Here is a 24,694-nt window from a genome sequence, read left to right on the forward strand (position 1 = left end):
TGGACTTACTCGAGATCCGAGATCCGATTCAAATGTCACCTTCTCTGTCAGAGGCAGTTAGTAACTTCCTGCCCCAGCCTTTCCAAAGGCTTCTGTCTGCCTCCGATGGACCATCATTTGGGCTAGCCGGAGGGGAGCGGCTACGGTCTGGACCCTGCGTGCCTTGTTCCGGTCGCTCAGAACTAACCCCATACCATGTATTCAGTGAGTGAACATAGGCCTGTGTGTGTTAATGAAATGTCAACACTGTCTTCAGTCCGGATGGACAGTAGGGATCACAAAGCCCTCTTCCCAGCCTTGCCTCAAGGTGCCTCTCTATGGCTTCCCTGTTGCACACCTCTGCTCCGTGCACATCGCACACCTACGTTTGCATGTGGAGGCGGGCCCTGGCTGTGGGCGGTGGGTGGCTGCTCTATCAGCTCCGTGGGTCCTGGGTGTGCCCTGTGTGGAGCCACAGGGATGAGAGTGAGGGCTTTGAGGACCAGGAAGCCCCAGGGCGAGGCCATGACAGGGCGCCAGACAAGAAGAGCAGGTTGGGGCGGGAGCGTATCCCTCATTCTTACTCCTTTCTTGATCAAAGTGACCAGAAGCCATACACAGGGGTCTGGGGGCTGAAGAGGGCCCGGTACAGAGGGAGGGCCCGCTAAGGCCTTGACTCGGCTGTCTGCCAGGAGGTAGGCTGAGGAGGTGAAGAGGCCCAGAGGGAAGAAATGCCCCGGGGACGGGTAGGTGCCTCAGGAGGGGTGAGGCCGGAAGATCTAGGCCGGGAACTCTCATTCCCGGCCCTTCCACTTCCTAACTGGGTCAACCTGCGGGAGTCATCCCACCATCTGAGCTGCAGTTCCTCGGTCTGTACAATGGGCACGACAGCAAGCCCCGCCCGAGAGGGGAGAAGTAATTGGATGGCACCGGCGCCTGGTAACCTGCAGAGGGCAGTCAGGGCGGCGGCGGCGGCGGGGCCAGTCGGGATCGAGGCCCGGAGCCGCGGAGGGCGGGCAAGAAAGGGGGGGGGGGGGTGACGCACCGGGACGTCCCCGCCCCGGGTCTGCTCGCCGCGGCGCCGGGCTCCGGGCGCCGTCCCCCTCCTCCGCGGGCCGCCGAGGTCCGGGCCGTCCTCCCCGCGGCCCGCGACCGGGGCCTGCTGCCGGGGCGGGCCGGGCTCCGCGCACGCGGGGCGGGGCGGGGCGGACGGGACGCGCCGAGCGGGGGCCTCTGGGAGGAAGCGGGAGCCGCCGGAGGCCCGCGGGTGAAGGCCCGGGCGGCGCCGAAGCCCCGCGCCCCCCGGCTGGGCCGCTGCTTCGGGGAGGTCAAGCCCGGGACCCGGAGGAGCGAGCGGGTGCGCTGAGCGGTGGGCTTGCCGGCAGCCTCTCCCCTTGGGCTCCGAGGCCAGCGGGAACGGGGAGAGCTGTTTGGGACCCAGTTTGGAGGGCCGGGGAGGAGCTCTGAGCACAGCCCCCGTACTGTTCCTGCTGTGCCCGCTGCTTGGAAATGATCTTTGGAAATTGCCCTCACCGCCGCCCCGCCCGCTCGGCGAGCCCCATCTTGAGGCAGTGGCCCTGGATCTGACTTTCTCCCACTGAGCTAGTTTCCCCGAGCTTTCTTCTCAGCTTTCCAGGGCCTTCTCTTAACCCTTCTCCAGCCCCTGGGACCTCGGCTCTGGCCCGGGCCCGCTCCACCGGTGGGCCTTGCTGGTGGGTGGGCCCAAGCCCATTTCCCCTGCCCTGAACGTGTCCTGCCCTTAAGGAGCCACATCTCAGGGCAGACCAGGTACCAAATTAGCAGCACGCTCCATTTAAGGGGCATCAGGGTCCCAGGAGAGGAGACCTTGGAGCAGGGTCTTAAAAAATTGGGTAGGATTCCGGCAGGGGAGAAAGGCCATTTCAAGCCGAAGAAAATGTATGAACAGTTAGGACAGTTGAGAGCAAGAATTTGGTGAGCCTGGCTACTGAGGTAGGGGTTGGGGGCAAACTGAAAAATAGCTTGTGTGGGCCAGGTGTCTGGACTCGTTGCGTAACCCAGGATTGTAGGGAGGTGATTGGTGGCTGAGATGAGGGGTTAGGCTGAGACGAGGGTGGGGTGAGACTGAAGGCAGAGAGCAGAGAAGGAGAAGGGGGTCCTCAGAAGTCGGCAGAGAATCTGAGGTAGCACAGAGGCAACACCATAGAAACAGGCTGGCAAAACGCTGGCGCGAGGAGTCGGTAGGGCTGTTTCAAGTGTGTGAAGGGAGAAAGTGTTTCAAGACCCAAGAGGTCAGGCGCCTAGTATAAATGGTGTGCCTGGAAAGATAAAGCGATGAAGTAACTAAAAGGGGTGGGGGGGGGTGGTGAGGAGTGTATGGGCGAAGCATGAAGCACAGGCAGGATGGCCATATGGAGATGTCAAGTAGGAAGTCATCCATTCATTTATTATTTATGCCAGCCTCAAAGGCGGCTTACATAAAAGTCATAGAATAGATAAAGTGATGAAATCATTAAAACTCAGCCAACAGGACCTGAGAGCTGGGGAAAGTGGATAATTGTTACTTGAAAACGTCGGCTCAGAAAAGCCGTTGAAAATGAACACAGGACTCATCCGAGCCTGCTGGCAGCCAAGCGAAAACGACGCCTGAATAAAGTAGTTCACCAGGCTGGAAGTCGAGAGAAAGGCATTCGTTGAAGGCTCAAGGGTAGTAGGAGATGAAACGGAATCCGTTGAGTAGGGGGTGTAGGGGAGGGAGTCGATCTGAAGCCAGGTCAAGGCTTTGGCAGTGCTGACATTTAAGGGAAGGCTGATGCTCCCTGAGGAGAAAGGCCTTTCTGTGGCCTGCACGGGGAGATGGGAGTGGGGAGGGGTGTGTGTGTGTGTGTGTGTGTGTGTGGTCCATTCACAGAAGTCTTCTTACAGGGGAACAGGATAGAAGGTGGCGTGCTAAGTCCCCCGGGCTCTGACCTTCTTTCCTACCATGTGGTGGGTTTGCCACTTGCCCAGGGCCTCTTGGGGCCCTGGTCTGGGAAGAGTACTCCAGTCAGCAGGTGAGCCGGAAGAAGCAGTTTCTGTTTCTACATTCCTCTTCAGGGTCCAGATGGTGTCTCCAAGAGGGCAGGGATCCAGACACCAGGTGTGCTAGCCCTCACTGTGCTTCAGGAGCTGTTGGCCTTGGGCAAGCCACCTCACCTCCCTGAGCTTCCTTTTTCCCATCCTAAAATAAGGGAGTCAAGCTAGATGACCTTTGAGGGTCCCTGTAGCTATAGGAGTCTAGGATCCCTTGTCTGGTTTCGTTTTGCGTTCAGCAGATATTTATTAAGTATGTGCTATGTGCCAGACCCTGTGCTAGGTTCTAAGTATGTACTTATGAACCAAAACAGACGGAGTCCCTGCTCTCATGGAGGGGGTGGGGCAGAAATGTCTGTTAACCAAATAATCATACAACAAGATATAAAATTGCATGGTAACTGCTACAGAGGGGCAGCACACGATGTTATGCGAACAAATGATGGGGGATTTAATGCAGACATGGAGTCTGTGTATTGGTGGGAAAATGTGGGTGGGATCTGGGTGCCATTTCTTCCTTCCCCTTTCCCTCTGTAGATGGACGAATCCCCTTCCTGATCCAGTGGAGTTGGCCCCATAAAGGGGAGCGTCCCCTTGGGCTCTCTAGGTGAGGCCTCCATGCCATGCCTTAGAACACATCTGGGCATAGCTGAGTAGCCTGGGAAGGGGCAGGACTTGGAGAGATCTTGATCCCTCGGGAGTGAGATTGGTTTTCTGAGCGTGGGGAGGGTACAGAGTCAGCTACCAGGCCTGAGATGAAGTTGGTTTACATGATCTACAGTACAAGCGACGGTGGGCAGCCAGAGGGAGGATCTGTGGGAAGTGGGTGGAGACTGGCAGTGGTCAGCCTGAGCTCCAGGCAGGCAGGCAGCAGAGTGGGGGGGGGGGGGGGGGGGGGGGGGGGGGGGGGGGGGGGGGGGGGGGGGTGAGCGGGACAAAGACCTCAGTCCCCGGGAAGTGTGTGAGAGTCTGATAAGGCTCTCGACTTGGGTATCCAGGGTCAGGCCTAGATCTCAGGAAGCTCGAAGTCCAGCAATTCAGACGGGCCTGGGTTCTGAGCCTGTGCAGAGGCTGAGCCCAGTAGCCGAGCCCCAGCTCAACCCTTCTTGCTCTCAGGGCCTTTATACGTCACCATGGAAGCTCAGCAGGCAGCGGTCCTCCATCCAGAAGGCATGGACAGCCGTTCCAGGACATCTCTGCATCTGGTAAAGAGACTGGCTGCTCAGTCAGCCTGAGGAGAGGGGCTGAATGGGATCCTAGTGATGGGGATTGATGGGGGGCGAGGGGCGGGGGAGTTGGGTCTGGAGGGAGAAGCAGGCAGGAAGAAGGAGGCAGAGAGGATCCATCAACTCCCCTCACCCCATCGTCCACCTGTCCATGTATCCCTTCCTGCAACACTTGTGCAGTATACTCTTAGCGCACTTAGCGTATACAAAGCACTTGGGGGGGCGGATACATCACATCTGCCCTCAACAAACCGGGGGTCTGACATTCAGGTGGAGATTGCGCACAGACAACCACACAACCAGTCAACCCAGGTTTGGTGTCACTTGTCTCAAGGCTCACCACTCTCTGCCATGGGCGTTCCAAACTCTCTGGACAGTCTTGTCTGAGGGTGTCCTCTATGCACAGCATCGTTCTGGGTCTCGGTATCCTGGTCCTGTGATTTGATTCTGCTGCCTGACCCTACCACCTCCCTGGCCAGCCCTAAGCTCCTGCATCTTCCAGCCCCTTTCCTTGACCCGTATTCCCCTTGCCTTCCCATCCAGAAGCTGTCCAACACTATCGCCGGAATCTGGCCGAGTGGTTCAGCCGGCTGCCCAGAGAAGAGCGCCAGTTCGGCCCGACTTTTGCGCTAGACACGGCCCATGTAGACCCTGTGATCCGCGAGAGCAGCCCAGATGAGCTGTTTCGCCCAACGGCAGAGCTGGCCCTGGAGCATCAGCCACCCCTAGCCGGTCTCCCCGCACTGGCTCTGTCCCAGCTCTTTGACCCAGATGCCTGTGGGCGCCAGGTGCAGACAGTGGTGCTCTATGGGACAGTGGGCACGGGGAAGAGCACACTGGTGCGCAAGATGGTCTTGGACTGGTGTTATGGGCAGCTGCCAGCCTTCGAGCTGCTCATCCCCTTCTCCTGCGAGGATCTGTCATCCCTGGGCCCCGCCCCCGCCTCCTTGTGCCAACTTGTGGCTCAGCGCTACACGCCCCTGAAGGAGATTCTGCCCCTGCTGGCTGCTGCTGGGTCCCGCCTGCTCTTTGTGCTCCATGGCTTGGAGCATCTCAACCTCGACTTCCGGTTAGCCGGAACAGGGCTTTGCAGTGACCCCGAGGAGCCAGAGGCGCCAGCTGCCATCATTGTCAACCTGCTGCGCAAATACATGCTGCCCGAGGTGAGTGGCCCCCTGCCTCACCACTGCTGCCCCTAACTTGCCTCCTAAAGACTTGTGTGTCCCGAGCCCTCGTGTTTTATTGGTGTGGGGGCATAGGTTCTTGGTTAGTTCAGACCTGCCCCTCCACTTCCCAGCTGTGTGTCTTTAAGCCAGTCAGTAACTTCCCCAAGCTCTGTTCCTTCTCTCCTAGAGCTATGCTCATCAACTGAGACACTGCATAGGAAGTACTTTAACACGGTGCCCTGGATCCTAGTGGAGGCTCAGTAATTGTTAGTTATAATTACTATAGTCGCCATCACTTTTTTTTTTTTTTTTTTAAGTTTTTATTTATTTGAAAAAGAGGGGGGAAGAGAGGGAGAGAGCGAATCCCAAGCAGGCTCTGCGCTGACTTGGGGCTTGAACCGATGAACCATAAGACCGTGACCTGAGCCGAAGCTGGATGCTTGACCAACTGAGCCACCCGGGTGCGCTGTGGGCATCATCATTTCCATCCTGGGACACTCAATCTTCAGGGGCTCTCTGGAGAGTGAGGCCATCAGGACACAAAGGTCTTGCTTAACTCTCAACCGTGCCGTTCCCAGGCCAGCATTCTGGTGACCACCCGGCCCTCCGCCATCGGCCGAATCCCCAGCAAGTATGTGGGCCGCTATGGCCAGATCTGCGGCTTCTCTGATACCAACCTACAGAAGCTCTACTTCCAGCTCCGCCTCAACCAGCCAGACTGTGAGTACGGTGCTGGGGGTGCAGGGATCTCGGCCACGCCAGCTCAGCGTGACAATCTGGTGCAGATGCTCTCCCGGAACCTGGAGGGGCACCACCAGATCGCCGCCGCCTGCTTCCTGCCCTCCTATTGCTGGCTTGTCTGTGCCACCTTGCACTTCCTGCACGCTCCCACGCCGGCTGGACAGACCCTCACGAGCATTTACACCAGCTTCCTGCGTCTGAACTTCAGTGGGGAGATGCTGGACAGCACTGACCCCTCCAAGCTGTCCCTAATGGCCTATGCAGCCCGAACCATGGGCAAGTTGGCCTACGAGGGGGTGTCCTCCCGCAAGACCTACTTCTCTGAAGAGGATGTCCGTGGCTGCCTGGAAGCTGGCATGAAGACTGAAGAAGAGTTCCAGCTGCTACATGTCTTCCGCCGGGACGCCCTGAGGTTTTTTCTGGCCCCGTGTGTGGAACCAGGGCGCCAGGGCACCTTTGTGTTCACCGTGCCTGCCATGCAGGAATACCTGGCCGCCCTCTACATCGTGCTGGGTTTGCGGAAGACGACCCTGCAGCGGGTGGGCAAGGAAGTGGCCGAGCTCGTGGGCCGCGTCGGGGAGGACGTCAGTCTGGTCCTGGGCATTGTGGCCAAGCTTCTACCCCTGCGAGCCCTGCCTCTGCTCTTCAACCTGCTCAAGGTAACGGCCCAGCACCCCGGGCTCTCAGCCCCCCTATCCCCCGTTCACCCCCTCGCTCCTCTCCCAGAAGGAAACCGCTACTTCCTGTGTAGCTGTGAATCTTCTTCTCGACTCTGGTTTCAGATTTGGGCAATCTGGCTTTTAGTGGGATTGAGACATAAGGGAAGGGGGAGCAGGAAACCACAGACTCGGGAAGGCTTGATGGCTGGGAGGAGGATGTGAGTGAGGGCGCAGGCACTTTAGTCACAATCCTATGACCCTAATGACGGTTTTCTTTTTGCCTCTCTTCTGGTCTTTGTCGGTGGGAGGCAGGAATCGTGCTATAGTCCAGGGTCTGGCCTCTTCTTTGCAGGCCCAGAAACTCCAATGTCTCTGTTCCCTTGGAGGTGGTTAGACTCCGGGAATGATGACTCATTCTAACTAAATCACCAGAGACAAGTTTATAAAGCAGATGCCGTTTTATTCATTTATACCAGGAGGAGAAATGGCATTGATAATTGGCTTAGGATAGCGCAGGCCTGCTCCAGAGTCCAAATCACAGGCCCAAGGACTGTGCTGTGAGCAGGGCAGACGTGCTAAGTTTTTGAGGGGAAGGAGGATCCACCTTCTGGTGATGGCTACCAGGTGCCTTGGGAATGAAATCTTATTATGATCCCTTTGTAGAATCCTAAGAAAATCCTAAGAGACCGAGGCCCACAGAGGCTAAGTAACTTGCCCCAGGTCACCCAGACAGTAAGTGGGATAGCTGGGATCTGGGTCCAGGTTTAGGAGTCTGAACCCTGTGCTCTCTCTGCCAAACTTTACTGGTGTGTGATAGATATTTCTGTTAAGCTTTGGTGCCTTGCTAGGTAACCCTGGTCCTCTCTAGGAATGCATCAGTAACTTCTTTGGGAGGTAGCACCCTGGTCAGTGCTGGCAAAATTTTAACAGGTTTTCCTCTTTACAGGCACCGAAGCATAATGTTTAGGAGCAGGGATTCGGTAATTCAGCTCTATGGGATTAAATCCAGGCTCTGCCACTTACTAGCTGTGTGATCTTGGACAAGTTACTTAACTGCTATGTGCCTCCAAGTCTTACCTGTTAGATGGGGATAACAGAATCTGTAGCATTTGGCCTAATATGAGGAGTAAATGTATTCATCCTCAGGATCTGGTACATCATAAGTGCTATTTATTGTTTGTTAGACAGGAAAACAGGCTCGGGAAGCCCACCCTTTCCCACACCATAGGCTCAGACGGGAAGGTAATGGCCATTGCTCAGGCCAGCCCAGCCCTTTGAGGGTGTGTTTGCCTTATCTGGGTTACAGTGAGAGGCTGTGGTCTCCCGACAGGATTCCAGAAGCCCCTCAGTGCACCAAATTGTTAGCACCACAACTCCGGCCCTCTGGGAGGGAGGGCTGCTGAGGAGAATGCTGGTCCAATTTGTTTCTTCACGAGCCTATTGACTCAGCTTCGCAGGGTGACATTTTCTCATGCTGTCACCATGAGGGAGGAGCTATAACCTCCATGGCAGAGACCTCACCTGTAAAAAGGGAAAAAAGAAACCAGACCAGCCGTTAGAGGAGGTGCCACAAAACAACCTCGTGGCTCCTTGCCTTGCACCAAGGCAAGGACGGGAGACGATGTCCCAAACCTCCTAAATGTTAATTTCCCCAACAAACATTTGAGTGCCTGCTGTATACCAGGCAATGTGTTAGGTTCTGGGGAAGAAACAATTAACGAAACCCCAGATTTCTGCCCTTTCTGGTCCTCCAGTGGGAACACAAACATGTCCCTGTGACCGTGTGATTTAAAACTATGGTTTGGCACCCGGGTGGCTCAGTTGGTCAAGCGTCCGACATCAGCTCAGGTCGTGATCTCACAGTGTGCCAGTTCGAGCCCCCCCATCGGGCTTTGCCACTGTCAGCACAGAGCCTGCTCCAGATCTTCTACTCCCCTCTCTCTCTGTCCCTCCCCGACTTGCGTGCTCTCTCTCAAAAATAAACAGAACATTAGAAAAAATGAGGAACTAAAAAAAAAAAAAATAAATGAGATTATGGTAAGTGCCTGGAAAGCAAAGTTGCAGGTGCTGTGAAAATGTATAAGTGGGGGACCTGATGGGTGTGTGTGTGTGTGTGTGTGTGTGTGTGTGTGAGAAACATTTCTCTGCAGGAAGGGCATTTAACCTGACCCTGGAGCATAGCCAAGGAGAAGAATTGGGGAGGGGAGTCACCCCCGAAAGAGAATACAGCTTTGAAGGATTGGAACCGTGGTACTGTCGAAAAATAATAATAATGACAAAAACCGAAAGGACAGAAGCAGAGCGCGTGAGCGTAAGAAGTCTGTAGCTGAAGGCAGTGTGGCTGGCAGGGCCTTGAAGGAGCAAGAGCGACATCAGTCTTTGTTGCTGGGGTGACCGTGATGATGTGGAAGATGAGGATATCTTTGTAGCAGCACCTAGCCTGGTACCAAACCAAATGCAAAATAGATATAAATTCCTTCCCACCACCGGGCTCGCAAATGTATGGGGTGTCCGGGAGAAAGAATTTCCTAATGTCAGGAATGTAGGACACAAGTGACTACTGTGTGAGGTGACTGTGGAAAGGTCACATTGGGGCCAAATTATGACAAGTTTTCTATTCCGCGTGGGCAGTGGGGAGCCACGGCGGGTGCTGCCGTGGGGGAGTAGTATGATCAGACAAATCGTGCTGGGGGTTTAAGAGAGACGGTGAGGCCGGATGGGCAGGGAGAATGCACCTTCCGCTGAGCTTGGAAGGCCGAGCGGGCACACAGGAGGCTGCAGCACCGTCCCTGTGTCCCCTCCCAGGTGGTTCCAAGAGTGTTTGGGCGCGTGGTGGGTAAGAGCCGCGAGGCGGTGGCCCAGGCCATGGTGCTGGAGATGTTCCGAGAGGAGGACTACTACAACGACGATGTCCTGGACCAGATGGGTGCCAGTATCCTGGGCGTGGAGGGCCCCCGGCGCCATCCAGACGAGCCTCCCGATGATGAGGTCTTTGAGCTCTTCCCCATGTTCATGGGAGGGCTTCTGTCCTCGCACAACCGGGCCGTGCTGGCTCAGCTCGGCTGCCCCATCAAGAACCTGGATGCCCTGGAGAACGCCCAGGCCATCAAGAAGAAGCTGGGCAAGCTGGGCCGGCAGGTGCTGCCCCCATCAGAGCTCCTGGACCACCTGTTCTTCCACTATGAGTTCCAGAATCAGCGCTTCTCTGCTGAGGTGCTCAGCTCCCTGCGCCAGCTCAACCTGGCCGGTGTGCGCATGACACCCCTCAAGTGCACAGTGGTGGCAGCTGTGCTGGGCAGCGGAAGGCACGCCCTGGATGAGGTGAACTTGGCCTCCTGTCAGCTGGATCCTGCCGGGCTGCGCACACTCAGGCCTGTCTTCCTGCGTGCCCGGAAGCTGGGGTGAGGACCCGCCTTCAAGCATGGGCCGGAAGTCAGGAGAGGGTTGGGGGTGAAGAGGTGGGAAGAGAAGGTGCTGGGGAGACCAAAGGTAGTGAGGAAGGACCAGGGGGCGGGACGAGGAAGTCTGGGGTGCGTGGAGGTGACAAGCAATAGAAGGGAGGGCTGCGTGGGCTTTGAGAGGCAGGATGGTGAGAAAAGGGCATGGTGGGTGGGCAGGCTCCATGCTGAACTCCTCCCTTGCTTCTCACCTCCCCTCTGGCCGCTTTCCGTCCCAGCTTGCAACTCAACAGCCTGGGCCCCGAGGCCTGCAGCGACCTCCGAGACCTGCTGCTGCACGACCAGTGCCAGATCACCACCCTGCGGTGAGTGTTTCGGGACGGGTGGGGGGAGGGCTGGAGGGAGGCTCTGGCCATCCTGCTGGCAGGCTAAGGTCAAGGGTGAGCCTCCCGCCTCAACACACCTGGCGCTGGCCCACCCCTGGTGTGGTGAAGGGGGTGGGGGCCTAGACCCCCCGTCCTGCCGCCCAGGTCCAGTACAAGCAGCGGGGTGGAGGAAAGCTGCCACTGGGAATAGGTGCCTCTCTGGTGGCTAAAATCAGCGTGGGTCCGGGGGAATAATAGCCAGGCCGGTTGCCTGGCAACGGTGCCGCTGATGCTCTCCCAGGATTTTCCCTGTCGCCTCACAAGGATGACCCTAATGCTGGGCACTCAGCAGATGCTTCCAAAGCGCTGACTGGTTTACTAGGAACCCAGAAGCCTGGTTGGAGTAAGAGGAGGTGAATGAAGAGGGGGAGAGCAAGGGGCAGGGCGGTCTGGGGAGGAGGCGAAAAAAGGAAGGAGAAGAGAAGTGGTAACGATGAAGAGAGGTGGGTCGGCAGAAGAGAATGGAAGGAAGGAGGAGAAGCCAGCCCCCACCCTGCTCTGCCTCCTGTGCGCTCTACCACACCCCTGTTTCTTGGTGCTCTTCTCCGCAGCCCGCACACCTTTGTGTCCAGGCTCCCCCCACCCCAGGCTGTGTATCCTTTCGGTCCAAGTCCCGCCGCCCAGCGCAGGGCATCTGCCGTGGGCCCTCATAACGTTGGGGTGCTTGTGGCCGTAGGCTGTCCAACAACCCGCTGACGGCGGCCGGTGTGGCCCTGCTGCTGGAGGGGCTGGCCGGAAACACCTCCCTGACACACCTGTCCCTGCTGCATACGGGCCTTGGGGACGAGGGGCTGGAGCTGCTGGCCACCCAGCTGGACCGTAATCAACAGCTGCAGGAGCTGAACGTGGCCTACAATGGTGCTGGTGACACAGCGGCCCTGGCCCTGGCCCAAGCTGCCCAGGACCACCCCTCCCTGGAGCTGCTGCAGTGAGTCTTGTCCTCGGTGCCATCCCCCCACCCCAGCCCTTCAGTCTCCCTCCTGTCTCCACTGCATTCTTCCTGCCCTAGGGCCTACCCTCTACCCCTGCCTTCTCACTGGTCCTCACGGACCCGCTTCGGAACCGACCCACGCCTTACCCCGCCCCGATTCCCTACTACCGTTTCTCTTCGAGTCCTAGTGGCTCCATCCCTACTGTCCCGGGTCCTGCTGAGTTTAGATGTCATCTGCACCTCCTGTTGGCCACCCCCCTCCATCTCTGGCTCATCTCACACACCCCATCACATTCCAGAGCCAGGGGAGGAGTCGTGAGGACCCCCCAGGCTCTGTCCCGTCCACCCTCTGCCCTCCTTCTCAGAGCCCCGCTGAACGGCATCTTCTATTTTCTCTCCTTCTAGCCTCTACTTCAATGAGCTGAGCTCAGAGGGCCGCCAGGCTCTGCGGGATGTGGGGAGCACTGCTAAAGGTGGTGCCCGGGTCGTGGTATCGCTGACAGAGGGGACAGCAGTGTCTGAGTACTGGTCGGTGATCCTTAGTGAAGTCCAGCGGAACCTCAACAGCTGGGATCGCAGTCGTGTCCGGCGCCACCTTGAGCTGCTGCTTCGAGATCTGGAAGACAGCCGCGGGGACACCCTTAACCCCTGGCGCAAGGCCCAGCTGCTGCGAGTGGAGGGTGAGGTCAGGGCCCTCCTGGAGCAGCTGGGAGGCCCTGGAAGCTGAAGCAGTGGCGGCAGTCACCGAGCTGTGTGACCCCTGGGCCCAAGACCCTTCCCTCCGTGGCCTCCTGGTCTGCACTACTACTTCCAGAAAGATCCCTGTGGGGCTGGAGGTAAAGGATAGGGCACAACTGTGCCAGTTGCTCTCCCGGGGCGTGTCCAACCATTGCTCCCCCAAGTCTGGAATTGCCAGGGTTCATGGAACGTGCCTCCTTCCATTCAGCTAGGGCTGAGAAAGACTCTGCATGTGGCATCTTGGCAGCCAGTCGCCCTGTGGCACCACCAACCTTACCTCCATCCTCTCGAGGAGCTTCCGAGTGTGCCACCAGGGGGCGCACTTCTCCTGCCCGCCTCACCGGCGGTGTTGCCATCAGATGCGTTGGAGGGCCTCCACCTTCTTCTGCCTTTCTGCTCATCAGAGGACACGGAGGATGCCCGGAGCCGCTTTCCTCTCTTGTTGGTGCCTTCTCCTCACCTTCACGCCCCCTTTCTCACAATCGTACTTACGCTCAGTGGCTCCGAGGGGCCTGTGCACTGCCCTGCTTCTATTAAAAAGCTGTGTCTTCTACCTACTATGGCCTCCTTCTTGCCTGATGCTTTCAAGAAGGGCCGCTGCTTTCGGACCACTTTCTGTTGCAGGTGGTTCTTGGACGCTAGGTTCCGAGGCAGCGAGGGCTGGGGGTGGTCTAGGAACAAGATACTGGGGTGGGAGGAGGTCATGCTGGGCTATAGGACTTCTATCACCTTTTCAAACATACCCATCCCAGGCTTGGCATTATCATGAAAAGCAAACTACCTTTGTCTGCCCAGAGCAGAAGCTGGGACCGCAGCAGTCTCCAGAGAAAGTTGGGGCCCAGGAATGGGGGCAGGAGGAACACACATACTTCTCCCTGGGGGATAAGACTCCTCCCGTTAACCATTATCTCACTGCTCCTAAGGCAGTGTCTTTAAGGAGGCGGGACGTGGCAGGTTAGGTGGGAGGGTCAGCTGTTTTTCATGGACCTTGTCCCTACCCTGAGCACTGGGTCACTGATCCAACTATGGAAGCAGCTGCAGGTAGGAGACTGGGAGAAATCCTCTGCTGGGGACTTGAGAGGGCAGATTGGGAGGCCAAGGCTTTGGGACCAGGGTGTACTTGATGTCGGGGCTTGGTGCCCGGAGGCAAATAGATGGCGAGTTAGAAGAGAAGAGGTGAGTGGATAGGTCTGTCTTCCTGGTCCACGCCCCGTCCTGATATGCTCAGATTTCTGTGGACTGGGAGGCAAAGGGAGGAGAGAAGAAGGGAAGGTCTTTCTGGAGCAGAATGGAGGGGGCAAGTTCTAAATTTGGGGGTTCGCCCAAGTCCTTTCAGTTAATGACTGTGGAAGAGGAGTGGGGTGGGGAGGGAATGCGCCCCTCCTCTCCTCAGCCCTTCTTTGCCCAGCAGATCTTCAGGACACAGCCTCGTTAACTCTGTAAGTGCCATGCTGGGAAGGATTGGGGCAAGGGGTGGAGGAGATCCAAGGTGGGGAAAGCCTTCATTCGCACCTCAAGTAGAGACCGGGACCAGAGTCCCGATGTCAGCTTGCTCCTACCTGTGTTCCTTGCCTCCTTGCAGGAAGTTTGAGTTTAACCCAAAGCAGGGCATTGATAATCCTGTCCTCTCTCTGGCTGAAGACCTTGACCCCTCCGGTAACCCCCTCGCCCTGGGCAACCATTCCCTTTCCCCAGAGATTCCACAGCTCCTCTCCGGCCTCCCGTCTCCTTGGTAACCACTCCACTCGGCCTCCCTCTGATAGCAGCCTGGTGGGGAGTTAGGAGGGGTTTGGGTGTTTTCTTTTGTCCAAGCCACTCTTCCCACATTTGGGTATTTGGCCCCACTGCCCAATACTTAACTGGGTAGGAGCCTGCCCAGTGCCCTATCACAAGGGTAGCGTCTGCCAGGCACAAGGCGACTTGTATTTGGGCCCCCTCTTCCTCCCCCTTTTCTGTTGCCCGCATCCCCTTCCAGATCTCTGGAGCCTGGAGCGGCCTCGCTTCTGTCTGCTGAGCAAAGAGGAGGGCAGGAGTTTTGGCTTCCACCTGAGACAGGATCTGGTCAAGGCTGTGCCTGTGGTGTGCAGGGTGGAGCCAGGCACCTCTGCCCAGCGCCAGGGTCTTCGGGAAGGGGACCGGATCCTAGGGGTGAACGACCACGTTGTGGAATGTGAAGACTATGCTGTGGTGAGGTGGGGCTGGGGCTTCCCTGTGGCGTAGAACATCCCTTAGCACCTTAAGGAGAGAGAAAGTCACTTCCCTGGATAGATGGGGGCAGTCCCTAGCCTCAACCTCCCCTACCTTCCAGGATTTAGGGCTGCCCAGGTTGGGATGATCCGGAGAGTTGGTTCCAGGGGGTATAGCTCAGGGGTAGAGCATTTGGCTGCAGACAGCTGGTTCCAGGGAGGGGGCGCTGGCAAGAGGGGCCGCTCCCAACCTCCCCCTGCATGCCCTCTCTTTAGGTGGTGCGCCGTATCCGGGCCAGCGGTCCGCGGGTGTTGCTGACAGTTTTGGCGCAGCACGTGTATGACATGGTTCAAGATCGGCAGGGGAACAGTGCCCACCTGTCTCCTACTCTCGGCCCAGGGGTCCGGCCCCGACTGTGTCACATAGTGAAAGATGAGGGCGGCTTTGGCTTCAGTGTCACCTACAGTGAGCCCCGAGGCTCGGGAGGGAGGTCAAGAGCGGGATCTCAGCCCAGTTCTGGGCAGGTGGCAGATGGAAACTTACTTGTTTTTTTGTTTTTTTTTTTCCGGCTTCCAGGTTATCAGGCTCCTTTCTGGTTGGTGCTGAGCACTGGAGGAGCAGCTGAGCGGGCCGGGGTGCCTCCTGGGGCCCGACTGCTAGAAGTGAATGGGGTCAGCGTGGAGAAGTTCACTTATAACCAACTCAGCAGGAAGGTATGGCCGGCTGTCTTCCCCCATTCGGGCCTCACCCCTCTGGGCCCGGGGGCCATGCCTCAGGCAGCAGATTCCTCCCGCTCACACTCATCTTCTCATCTGACCTTGTACCTCCTGCCATCCTTCCCTTCACAGTTCCTGCTAGGTTCTTCTCTCCCCCACCCTTAGTGCCTCCTTCCTGGGGTTTGGAGGAGGGGCTGGCTCTGCCCTCCCTACCCAGCTGGTTGATGCCGATGCCCTGCTGGGTTCCTACAGCTTTGGCAGAGTGGAGAGCAAGTGACCCTGCTGGTGGCCGGGCCAGAGGTGGAGGAACAGTGTCGCCAGCTGGGAATGCCCCTGGCTGCGCCCTTAGCGGAGGGCTGGGCACTGCCCACCAAGCCGCGCTCTCTGCACCTACAGAAGGGGCCCCGGGGCTTTGGGTTCCTGCTTCGGGAGGAGAAAGGTCTTGATGGCCAACCCGGTGAGTGGTAGTCCCGGAGGCGGGTAGGGAAGGTGTGTGTTAAACCTGTTCACATTCGACTCTCAGTGCGTATAAGTGGTATCCCTGGCTGAACCCCAGCCCTGAGCCTCCTCCTACTGTGTCCCCCCCCCCCCGGGTCAGTCCCTCAGTGTGCCCACAGTGGCCTGGGCTGGCACTGGGGTTAGCAGGGAAGGGGCCATGAGGATGTTTACGTCCTAGGACAGTTCCTGTGGGAGGTGGACCCAGGACTGCCAGCTGAGAAAGCCGGGATGCAGGCTGGGGACCGGCTGGTGGCTGTGGCTGGGGAAAGTGTGGAGGGGCTGGGCCACGAGGAGACAGTGTCCAGGATACGCGCGCAGGGCTCCTCTGTCTCCCTCACTGTTGTCGACCGTAAGGCTGACCGCTTCTTCAGCATGGTGCGAGCTGAGGGCCGGGGGCTGGAGTGGGGGGAGGAATGGAGCAGGGCTCCGGTAGGGGGGAGAAGCAAAAAAGAAAGGTTTGTTCTGTCTGCCTCCTTCCAGGTTCGCTTGTCCCCACTTCTCTTCATGGAGAGCACAGAGGCTCCTGCCTCTTCCCAGGAAAACTGCTTGGCCTCTCTGGTTGAAACCAAGGACCTACCAGTTGAAGACACAGCCATGCCTCTTGTCCCGTGTGGCTCCCGCCAGTGCTTCCTGTACCCTGGGCCTGGCGGTGGCTACGGCTTCCGGCTTACCTGTGTGGCCAGTGAGCCTCGTCTCTTCGTCTCCCAGGTGACTTATGCCCTATGGACCTCGGATCTTTTCAGTCCTTTGCCTCCTAATGAGCCGTCATCTGCTTCCCTCCCAAGGTCTTAGAGCATCCAGCAACTTTTCCACGGTGTCCCATGTTCCGTAACCCCCCTCTTCACCAGGTGACCCTAGGAGGCTCAGCTGCCCGGGCCGGGCTGCAAACGGGAGATGTGATTCTGGAGGTGAATGGGTATCCCATGGGTGGAGAGAATGACCTGGAAAAGCTTCAGCAGCTGGTTGAGGCTGAGCCACCCCTCTGCCTGAAGCTGGCCGCCAGGTCCTGCTGGGGCTTCGAAGCCTGCGATCGCCCAGGGTTTGGAGAGGTAAGGAAGTAGGGACAGACGGGCAGTGAGCAGCCAGAGAAAGAGCCCAAGAGGAGGGCTACAGGGTGAAGCAGTGTGAGGCATGCAGGTTGGGACTTTAGACCATGGTAGGTGGGGACAGAAGGACCCAGGGAACAAGCCACATCCCTGGCCGGTCCAGTGGGGGTGGGGGCAGGGAAAAGGAACTCTTCTGATCCCGTGAATGACCTTCTGTCTTCTCTCTCTCTGCTCAGGACGGGGCTCTAGCCTCAGAGCTGCTGTAGTCCTCCTCTGCTGGACAAAGATCTGCCCATTGGCCTTCCCGTCTTCACTCTCTGGCTTGTGATGGTAGGAGCTGAGAAGCTCTCTTTAAGCCAGAACTGCAGCTCTAGGATTCCGGACACCCCCAATCACAGGATTGCCCAAGGTCTCCCCCCCTTCCTCCCAGAAGAGGGTGTGGCCAGAGGCCTCCGGCAGGCCCACTAGGGGGCCTAGGAGCATCGGGTTGTGTCCCTGGGATGAACTTCCCGCCCGAAACGAAGAATGGTGTGATTTCGTGATTTGTAATAAATTAGACCCTTTCCCAGCACAGAGCTCCTAAAACCCTTGGAATTTCCGAAGTAGTAAGATGACAAAGGTGTCTTCTGTTACTCGTAACAAGCCCCTTTCAACCACATCTGACTTTGTTAATTAAGGAAGTGATTTTTGGAAAGCACCTAAGGTTGGGGGACTGGTTGCCAGGGGAACCTACCACGTGATTAGAGAGGGTTGGAACTTTCAGCCCCGCCCCGCCCCGCCCCACCCCACCCCCACCCTGGACCTCCCGGGAGGGGAGAGGCACTGGAGGTTGAATTCATCACCAATGACCAATGGTTTCACTGCTGGTGCCTCCATAGTGAAGCCTCCATAAAAAAACCCTCAATAGGACGGGGTTCAGGGAGCCTGGAGGTGCTGGCCTGGTGGTGTACCCAGAGGGGGCATGGAGCTCCCACGCTCATGCCTTGTCCCGTTCCTACTTTCATCTGGCCGTTCCTGACTTGTGTCCTTTATAAAAAAAACCCGGCAATCTAGCGATTAAAAGGTTTCTCTCGAGTTCTGTGAGCCGCTCTGGCAAATATTGGAACCCAAGGGGGGGGGCGGGGTCGTGGGAACCTTTGTGTTTTGGCCAGCTGGTCAGAAGCACAGATGACAACCGCTGGCTTTTGAAGTGGGGCCGGTCTTGCGGGGCTGAGCCTGAGGGATCTGATGCTCTCTTCACGTCAGTAGTGACAGAACTGAGTTAACTTGTAAGGCACCTGGCTGGTGTCCACAGAACTATTAGGGGATTTCTTGGTGTGGGAAACCAACCCCCCCCCCCCCCCACATTTGACCAGAGGTGAAATAGTACTGGGAGGGTTGTAGTAAAATAGGGTTTTCTCTTTTTAGGTGGGCTGTGGGCTGGCTAGGATTGAAGCCATCTGGAACTTGCCCTAGGCATGACGCCAGGAGACTCGGGTATATTGCAAGAATTTGGAGACAAGTTACACCTTCCTCTGCAACCTGAGGATTGTGCGGGCTCGTGGCTGGTCACTGTTAGTCTATTATAGAAATGGCCTTTCTCCTACAAATCTGGCTGCCTGTGTTGGGGGGGGGGGGTCCGGGACGGTGGTTTGGAGGGACCAACAAAGCTCCAGACCCAAGGCATGGGACCCAGTTTCTCTAACATTTATTTATTTTTAAGACAGAGAGAGACAGAGCATGAACGGGGGAGGGGCAGAGAGAGAGGAAGACACAGAATCGGAAGCAGGCTCCAGGCTCTGAGCCATCAGCCCAGAGCCTGATGCGGGGCTCGAACTCACAGAACGCGAGATCGTGACCTGAGCCGAAGTCGGATGCTCAACCGACTGAGCCACCCAGGCGCCCCCCCAGTTTCTCTAAAAGAGAGTTGAGACCTTACCGAATTTCTCTCCTCTCGTTCAGTCTTCGGAGTAATGGGTCAGCCCAGAACCAAGCTGCCCCGTAAGAGGTCCTCACCTCTGCCAAAAAGCCACAGCCCACAGTTCTGCTGAGTTCCACATGGAGACAGCTTTATTGCTGGAGCCTCCCAGAGCCCCAGAGGCTAGAGGCTTACAGCTTCACAGATCCAGGGGGTTGAGTCCAAACTGGCGGAGCCGCTCCTTGTATTTGGTATGAAGTCTCAGCACGGCCCCATCCCACTGAGGCTTCACTGCTCTCAGCTTGGCCAAGAGTTGGTCCAGACTGCCCTGCAGACACCAAGGTTCAGGCCCCAGGAAGGGAGAGGGCAGCGTGAGGGGTGCCCCAGGCTAGTCTGTAAGCTCTCCTTTGCCAGTGGCTTCTTTGAGCTTTTACACTTAGTGGGCATGGTTGCATCCCCTGGTTGTCTGCCCTCAAGACAGAGCAGATTTCCTTGTGGAGATGATGCTTCTCCTTCCCCCGGTCTGTCACTGTCATACTAGTTGGGGTTTGGGGGGATGGGGGAGTGCTGGGTACTGGGGTGGTTGGGATTCAAACAGGGGTGCTTACATGTAAGATTTCCTCGTACTTGGCCTCCATGTCTGCCACGTGTGCCCGAAGCTGAGCCAGAGTCTGGTCCCGCTCTCTGAGGGCCTGCTCTGCCCCTTCCCGTGCGGCCTCAGCCTCCCTCTGGCACGTCTCTGTGGGGCCGGGCAGAAGGAGAAAGAGGATTGGGTAGTGACACTCTACCTGTGAACAGAGTCTCCAAAGGTACCTAAAAAGCGGAACTTCAATGGGATCATTCCAGACTCCCCCAGTATCACCAGTTTTCCCGCAGTCCGTATAAAGAGCAGACATATACCTCTAAGGTACAGTAGAGAGAGTAGTGGCATTGGGACAAGAGATGTGGGTCCAGAGTTTGGTTGTCGCTTATTGACTACCTGTGTAACCTCAGGCATGTCTCTCTCTGAGCCTAAGGTTCTTCATCTTTAAAGACAGAACGATCCAAACCTTACAGGCTTACTGTGAGTTGAATGCGAGCATATAGGGGGAAATGTATAGTATATACAGGAGGTGCTCCATAAATGCTGATCGAATTTAAATTCCAGACAAGGCAAGGATGAGGAAGGGCATTCAGGGTCTGCATGGCAGATAAGCAACTCTTGGGTATCTGAGACTATTTTAGGTTAAACTGAGGCTATTTTAGGTTAAGAAAACTTTGAGACCACAATTGTGAAAGATCTTATGTGCACGCTAACATAGCTCAACTGCATCCTGTAACCAAGAGAGAAAGGAAAAACTTCCTGTTTTTTACATTTTTGCTTGTCTGGAAGGTTTATTCCTTTATGTAGCAAGTACTTATGTAGGACTGAGCATGCATGAGGCATTGAAGATGTGGACGTAAGTCTAGTATCTTTCCTCAGTTTCATTGCGAAAATCAGCTGAGAGGGAGTATGTTTTGCCCATGACAGACATGGCAGTGGTGGGGAGAAAGATCTGGATTTGGAGAGACCATTGAGAGAGGAAGATGGGGTAAGAGACTTAGGTCTTTTTTTAGTTACAACCTAAGAGGTTTTTGCCATCTTGAACCCTCTGCTCCAATCCTCCATGGTGGGAGAGTTGATGGGGAAAAGGATAAGAGAGGGCGCATGGGTGGCTCAGTCGGTTAAGTGTCCAACTTTGGCTCAGGTCATGATCTTGCGGCCCCTGTGTTCGATCCCGCTTCTGGCTCTGTGCTGACAGCTCGGAGCCTGGAGCCTGCTTTGGATTCTGTGTCTCCCTCTCTCTCTACCCCTCCCCCGCTCGCTCTCTGTCTCTTACAAATGAATAAATGTTAAAAAAAAAAATTTTTTTTAAAAAGGAAAAGGGTAAGAGAGCCTAGATAGCAGTCTTCTAGAGAAGGACTTTTTTTTTTTTTTTTAATGTTTATTTTTGAGAGAGCGCACAAGCAGGGCAGGGGCAGACGGAGATGGGGGCAAAGGATCCAAAGTGGGCTCCATGCTAACAGCAGTGAGCCTGATGCGGGGCTCAAACCAACGAACCGTAAGATCATGACCTGAGCCGTCATCAGATGCTCAACAGACTGAGTCGCCCAGGGTTCCCTAGAGCAGGACCATCGTAAGTCCACCCCTGCAGACTTGGACCTTGTCAGTGCCCCTTGGAGAGACAGGGGTTAGGGAGTGGAAGCCTACCCAGCTGCTCCCGAAGGCCCCTCACTTCTTCTTCCAGCTGCCTGCTGCGGGTCTCCGTCTCCTTCCGCAGGACTTGGCACTGACGACTCATCTCTGTGGTGGGGACAGAGGGTCCCAGGTGTGGATGGAGTGGTGGAGAAAGGAAGGGACATTGTGGGCGGGGAGGGCCTTCTTGGTCCAGTGGGACAGGAGCATCAAGGCCGCCTTGGTGCTTCTTGTGATTCTGAGAGGCTGGCTGACCCCGAAAAGCTGGGGAAGAGCTAGGAAACCAAGCCCCTTTCCCCATTCCAACTCAGTACGTAGACTGTAGCCCTTCTCCCCACTCACTCCCATGGGATGAATGAGATAAAGGCCATGACTGCATTTTTTAATCCACAAAGCACATGGCATCAGGCATCCAGGAAGGTTCCTGCCTGGGATCCCGGGAGGCTGTCCTTCGTTTCCTTCAGGACCCTGCCCAATCCATGCTGAGCGGGGAAGGTTAAAGTTAGGCATGGCAGACGGACATCTTTCTTGTTTCACTTCCTTGGATCCTCTGGCCCTCCTGGCTGTCCTTTTCCAGGCCCCTGTCTCCTGCCCACCTGCCTGACTAACCACACACACCTGCATAGACGGCCTTCCCCTCACTTCGGGCCTCTTCCAACTCAGCCTCTAGCACTCGCAGCCTCCACCTCAGCTGGTCTTCAGAAGCCTTGGCTCGGCGGGCCTCGTCCCTCCTCAGAGCTGTGAAAAGTCCCAGAGCCGTCCTCACGACTGGCTGGGGGTCCCACGTGGCCCCGTGGGCTTGATGGACCGTGCCCACCTCTGGGAACCCGGTGGCAGGCTTCCAGCCTTTCATTTTCCCCTCTGGGTTGGAAATGGGTTTGTCCCTGGAATGCCATGAGCTTTTCCTTACTAAGGGACACCCCCCTCTATGTTCTGCTTATAAAAACTAGCTATCATCACCAACCCTCCCGGCCCAACCCTTCCTCGCAACGTCAATTCTTTCTCCACCAGAGGATTGGCAGAGGTCACCTCAGCCTCCCGCAAACAGCTCTAAGCCTCCGAGCCTCTGACGATGTGAAATGCCACCCCCCCCCCCCCCGCCACCCGGCCCACCTCTGTTGTCCTGAGGTTCCACTTTCTTACCCAAGTGGTCTTGGAGCAACTCCTTTTCCAGCACTGCCAGCCTGTGTGCGGATTTGGCTTCCACATCTGCCCTGGCAAGTTGGCAAAGCCTCAGCTTGGTCTCCTTGGACCTTTAGGACCTTATCATGATCTCAGCCTCCCTCACTTCTCCCCATCCTCATGCCACACCCTGAACTTTCTTCCTGCAGGAGATCTGAGGACCTTTCAAGGAGGGATTTCTGATGGCAGGGACTACTGAGCTCCCTGCTGTGTCCTGGCAGCCCAGCCCAGGGTAGGTACTCAGAATATGTGTGATGAATATATAGGGAAGGCACAAAGCCAGAAGGGCAGCACAGAGTGGGTATATGCCCGTTTCCCCAATTTCCCAGCTCCATGGAACATGGAGGGAAGACATCGGGGGAGAGGGTCCTGAAGGCTCTATCTTGTCATGCAGAGGGCTGAATTCTCTCTGGAGCACCTCTGCTTGGTGTCCAAGCCAGAGAATGGAGAAGCAGGAGGCGCTCACCTCCATCCACCCTGACTCACCAGCACCCACACTCTTTTTCTTCTTCTGTGGCCCAGCTTTCATCCCTTTTCCTTTGGTCTTAGATGGCATCTCCTTGCCGTCCTAGGGAAGGAGAGGACTTGTATTTAAGACTGCACATGGGGGGCGCCTGGCTGGCTTGGTCAGTTAAGCGTCTGACTTCGGCTCAGGTCATGACCTCGCCATCCGTGAGTTCGAGCCCCGCGTCGGGCTCTGTGCTGCTGGCTCAGAGCCTGGAACCTGTTTCGGATTCTGTGTCTCCCTCTCTCTCTGACCCTCCCCCATTCATGCTCTGTCTCTCTCTGTCTCAAAAATGAATAAACGTTAAAAAAAAAATTAAAAAAAGACTGCACATGGGGTTGCTTTCCTGACCCCTAGATTGAACCAGGAGTCCCAGGAGAGTTAAAGCTCTAGTCTCCGAGCATGTCTCTTATACCTTCCAGAAGCTTCTGTTCTTGGTCTCCTTGGACCTTTAGGCAAGCCTGGGGTAGGGGGAAGGTAGAGCTGTTTCTTTCTACCAGTAAGGTTCTATGTGCAGAAATCATTCCCCTCTACCCTCTTTTGGAGAAAATAAACCTCAGTACTTGTCTCTTCCCTCTTCCAGTCACCCTTACCCTGCCTCGTCCTACCTGTAGGATCCTCTCTTGCTTCTGTTGTATTTCCCTGTAGGGTGACCCACTCATGGAGAGGGGCAGAGAAATGGCCCAACCAGCTAGGAGCCTGAGGAGGAGCCTGGGTTCTGGGAGCCAATCCAGGGTGACAAATTTCCTTTGAGGGCAGGACTGAGAACTGGAAGGTTCGGTTTCGGGAGGCTGAGTGTTGTCCAGGTAACTGGGAAACATGGAGTCAGAGACAGGTGGAATGGGCCAAGTACAAAGCTTAAAATAGCAAGGTCCCAGAGGGTCAATTCTTCCATTCTCTCCTTATCCCTAAGTTCTAAATGTAGTTTGAGGAGAAAGGGCTTTGGAGCCCGGTAACTATGCTTCATTTCCATGTAGCACTGCCTGAGGTTTGGAGACTTACAAGTTACAGATTTACACATCTGATATGGTGCTGTTATGCTGATACAGCGGAAAAGAGCTCATAGTAGCCATTTCGGGCAATTTACATCCCTAGGGCTGATCAGCAAATGACACTATTAGGCTTGGGGAAGGCATTCGGTAGCGTACAAGGGAAAGAAATGCAGGAGAAGGGAGTTGAGAGAGTTTCTCACATCGGAGAAAGGAGACACAGAAGAAAGATAGACCCACGGACTCCAGGCGGCTGACATAGAGGCTACAAATGTAGAAGAAAGGATACTGGTTAGAGACAAGAGCCGTGGGTTCTAGTCCCCCCTCCAGTTATGTAAACTTGGCAAGCCATTTAATTTTGCTCAGCTTCAGTTTCCTGGTCTTTAAATCTTTGATTCTGTAAATCCTGTAAGGCCTGGGTTTCAACTGGGCATTCACAAGGCTATCTTCCCTTGTGGAGACTTAATTTATTGATCTTCCCCTATTCCCTTATGAGGCTGGTTTTCAGAGACAGGTGCTCAGAAACTACTTTGCTGGGCTCTCTGTGGTATTGAGTTTGTCGGGGCTCCCTCTAGTGGACTTGCTTGACGCCCCCCCCCTCCCCCCCCCCCCCCCCCCCCCCCCCCCCCCCCCCCCCGGCCAGGCTCCTAAATTTTTCTACTTAAATTATTGATGGTGCCTCCCTCTTAGGGATACTTTCTAGCATCTTGCTGGAGTCATGAATGGCTGGAAAAATGACTTTGGGGGAAGAGTATGGTGAGCGACCTGCCCTTGTGAGGCAGCCTCTACCCTCCTTCCAGCCCTGTTGCTATTCTGGAGCCTTGTCATCTGTCTGCCACCTGGATCTCTGGGCACCATAGTGGCTAGAATGAAAACAGCAGAAACGTCAGGGATTTCCCCCTTGTGGATTAAGGAACCTGCAGACTTTTTTAGCTATTTCTCTCTATCTCTGTCCCCCTCCACACTTCTGTTCAATTGCCTGTTGTCAGTTTGCATTTATTCCTCCCCCAGAACCGCTTCCCCCTGCATTGGAATGCAGTAGAGGTTTTTGCACTGGTCCTCCTCATCTAGAAGCCTCGTTGGGGTCATTTGCCACGGAATGATCAGTTTCTCTGTTATGCTGATGCATCGGATGACATTTTGAG

At 56.2% G+C, this 24,694-nt stretch overlaps 3 protein-coding genes across 7 annotated transcripts; 2 read left to right on the forward strand and 1 right to left on the reverse strand.

Moving 5' to 3' along the window:
• Positions 1-599: 599 nt before the first annotated feature.
• On the forward strand, positions 600-12,872 carry NLRX1 (NLR family member X1). 4 transcript variants are annotated; one of them, XM_043579603.1, is made up of 10 exons: positions 600-725; positions 2,884-3,011; positions 3,568-3,637; positions 4,147-4,235; positions 4,800-5,419; positions 6,001-6,822; positions 9,628-10,223; positions 10,499-10,585; positions 11,322-11,573; positions 11,982-12,872. In XM_043579603.1, the coding sequence occupies exons 2-10, from the start codon at positions 2,942-2,944 to the stop codon at positions 12,301-12,303; spliced, it is 2,928 nt and encodes a 975-aa protein (XP_043435538.1). In that variant the 5' UTR covers positions 600-725; positions 2,884-2,941; the 3' UTR covers positions 12,304-12,872. The 4 variants fall into 4 exon arrangements, 3 of the variants coding, with proteins under 3 accessions (XP_043435538.1, XP_043435535.1, XP_043435536.1); XR_006297289.1 differs by lacking the exons at positions 600-725; positions 11,982-12,872 and adding exons at positions 1,161-1,336; positions 10,887-10,998 and having other exon boundaries at positions 11,322-11,433; XM_043579600.1 differs by lacking the exon at positions 600-725 and adding an exon at positions 1,162-1,336.
• A 111-nt stretch (positions 12,873-12,983) lies between these two features.
• Positions 12,984-17,832, forward strand: PDZD3 (PDZ domain containing 3). 2 transcript variants are annotated; one of them, XM_043579605.1, is made up of 11 exons: positions 12,984-13,355; positions 13,726-13,753; positions 13,897-13,970; positions 14,290-14,501; positions 14,777-14,966; positions 15,078-15,214; positions 15,470-15,674; positions 15,894-16,090; positions 16,196-16,423; positions 16,564-16,764; positions 16,998-17,832. In XM_043579605.1, exons 1-11 carry the CDS (start codon positions 13,340-13,342, stop codon positions 17,025-17,027), a joined length of 1,518 nt encoding a protein of 505 aa, XP_043435540.1. In that variant the 5' UTR covers positions 12,984-13,339; the 3' UTR covers positions 17,028-17,832. The 2 variants fall into 2 exon arrangements, with proteins under 2 accessions (XP_043435540.1, XP_043435539.1); XM_043579604.1 differs by lacking the exons at positions 12,984-13,355; positions 13,726-13,753 and having other exon boundaries at positions 13,760-13,970.
• Positions 17,833-18,788: 956 nt separating this feature from the next.
• Positions 18,789-23,222, reverse strand: CCDC153 (coiled-coil domain containing 153). The gene is made up of 7 exons (XM_043579607.1): positions 23,154-23,222; positions 22,542-22,623; positions 22,017-22,082; positions 21,492-21,611; positions 20,889-20,981; positions 19,267-19,397; positions 18,789-18,986 (listed from the first exon to the last, which is right to left on the reverse strand). The coding sequence occupies exons 1-7, from the start codon at positions 23,220-23,222 to the stop codon at positions 18,858-18,860; spliced, it is 690 nt and encodes a 229-aa protein (XP_043435542.1). The 3' UTR covers positions 18,789-18,857.
• Positions 23,223-24,694: the final 1,472 nt, after the last annotated feature.

This window comes from Prionailurus bengalensis, chromosome D1 (genome assembly GCF_016509475.1).
Source record: "Prionailurus bengalensis isolate Pbe53 chromosome D1, Fcat_Pben_1.1_paternal_pri, whole genome shotgun sequence".
NCBI classification, from domain to species: Eukaryota; Metazoa; Chordata; class Mammalia; order Carnivora; family Felidae; genus Prionailurus; species Prionailurus bengalensis.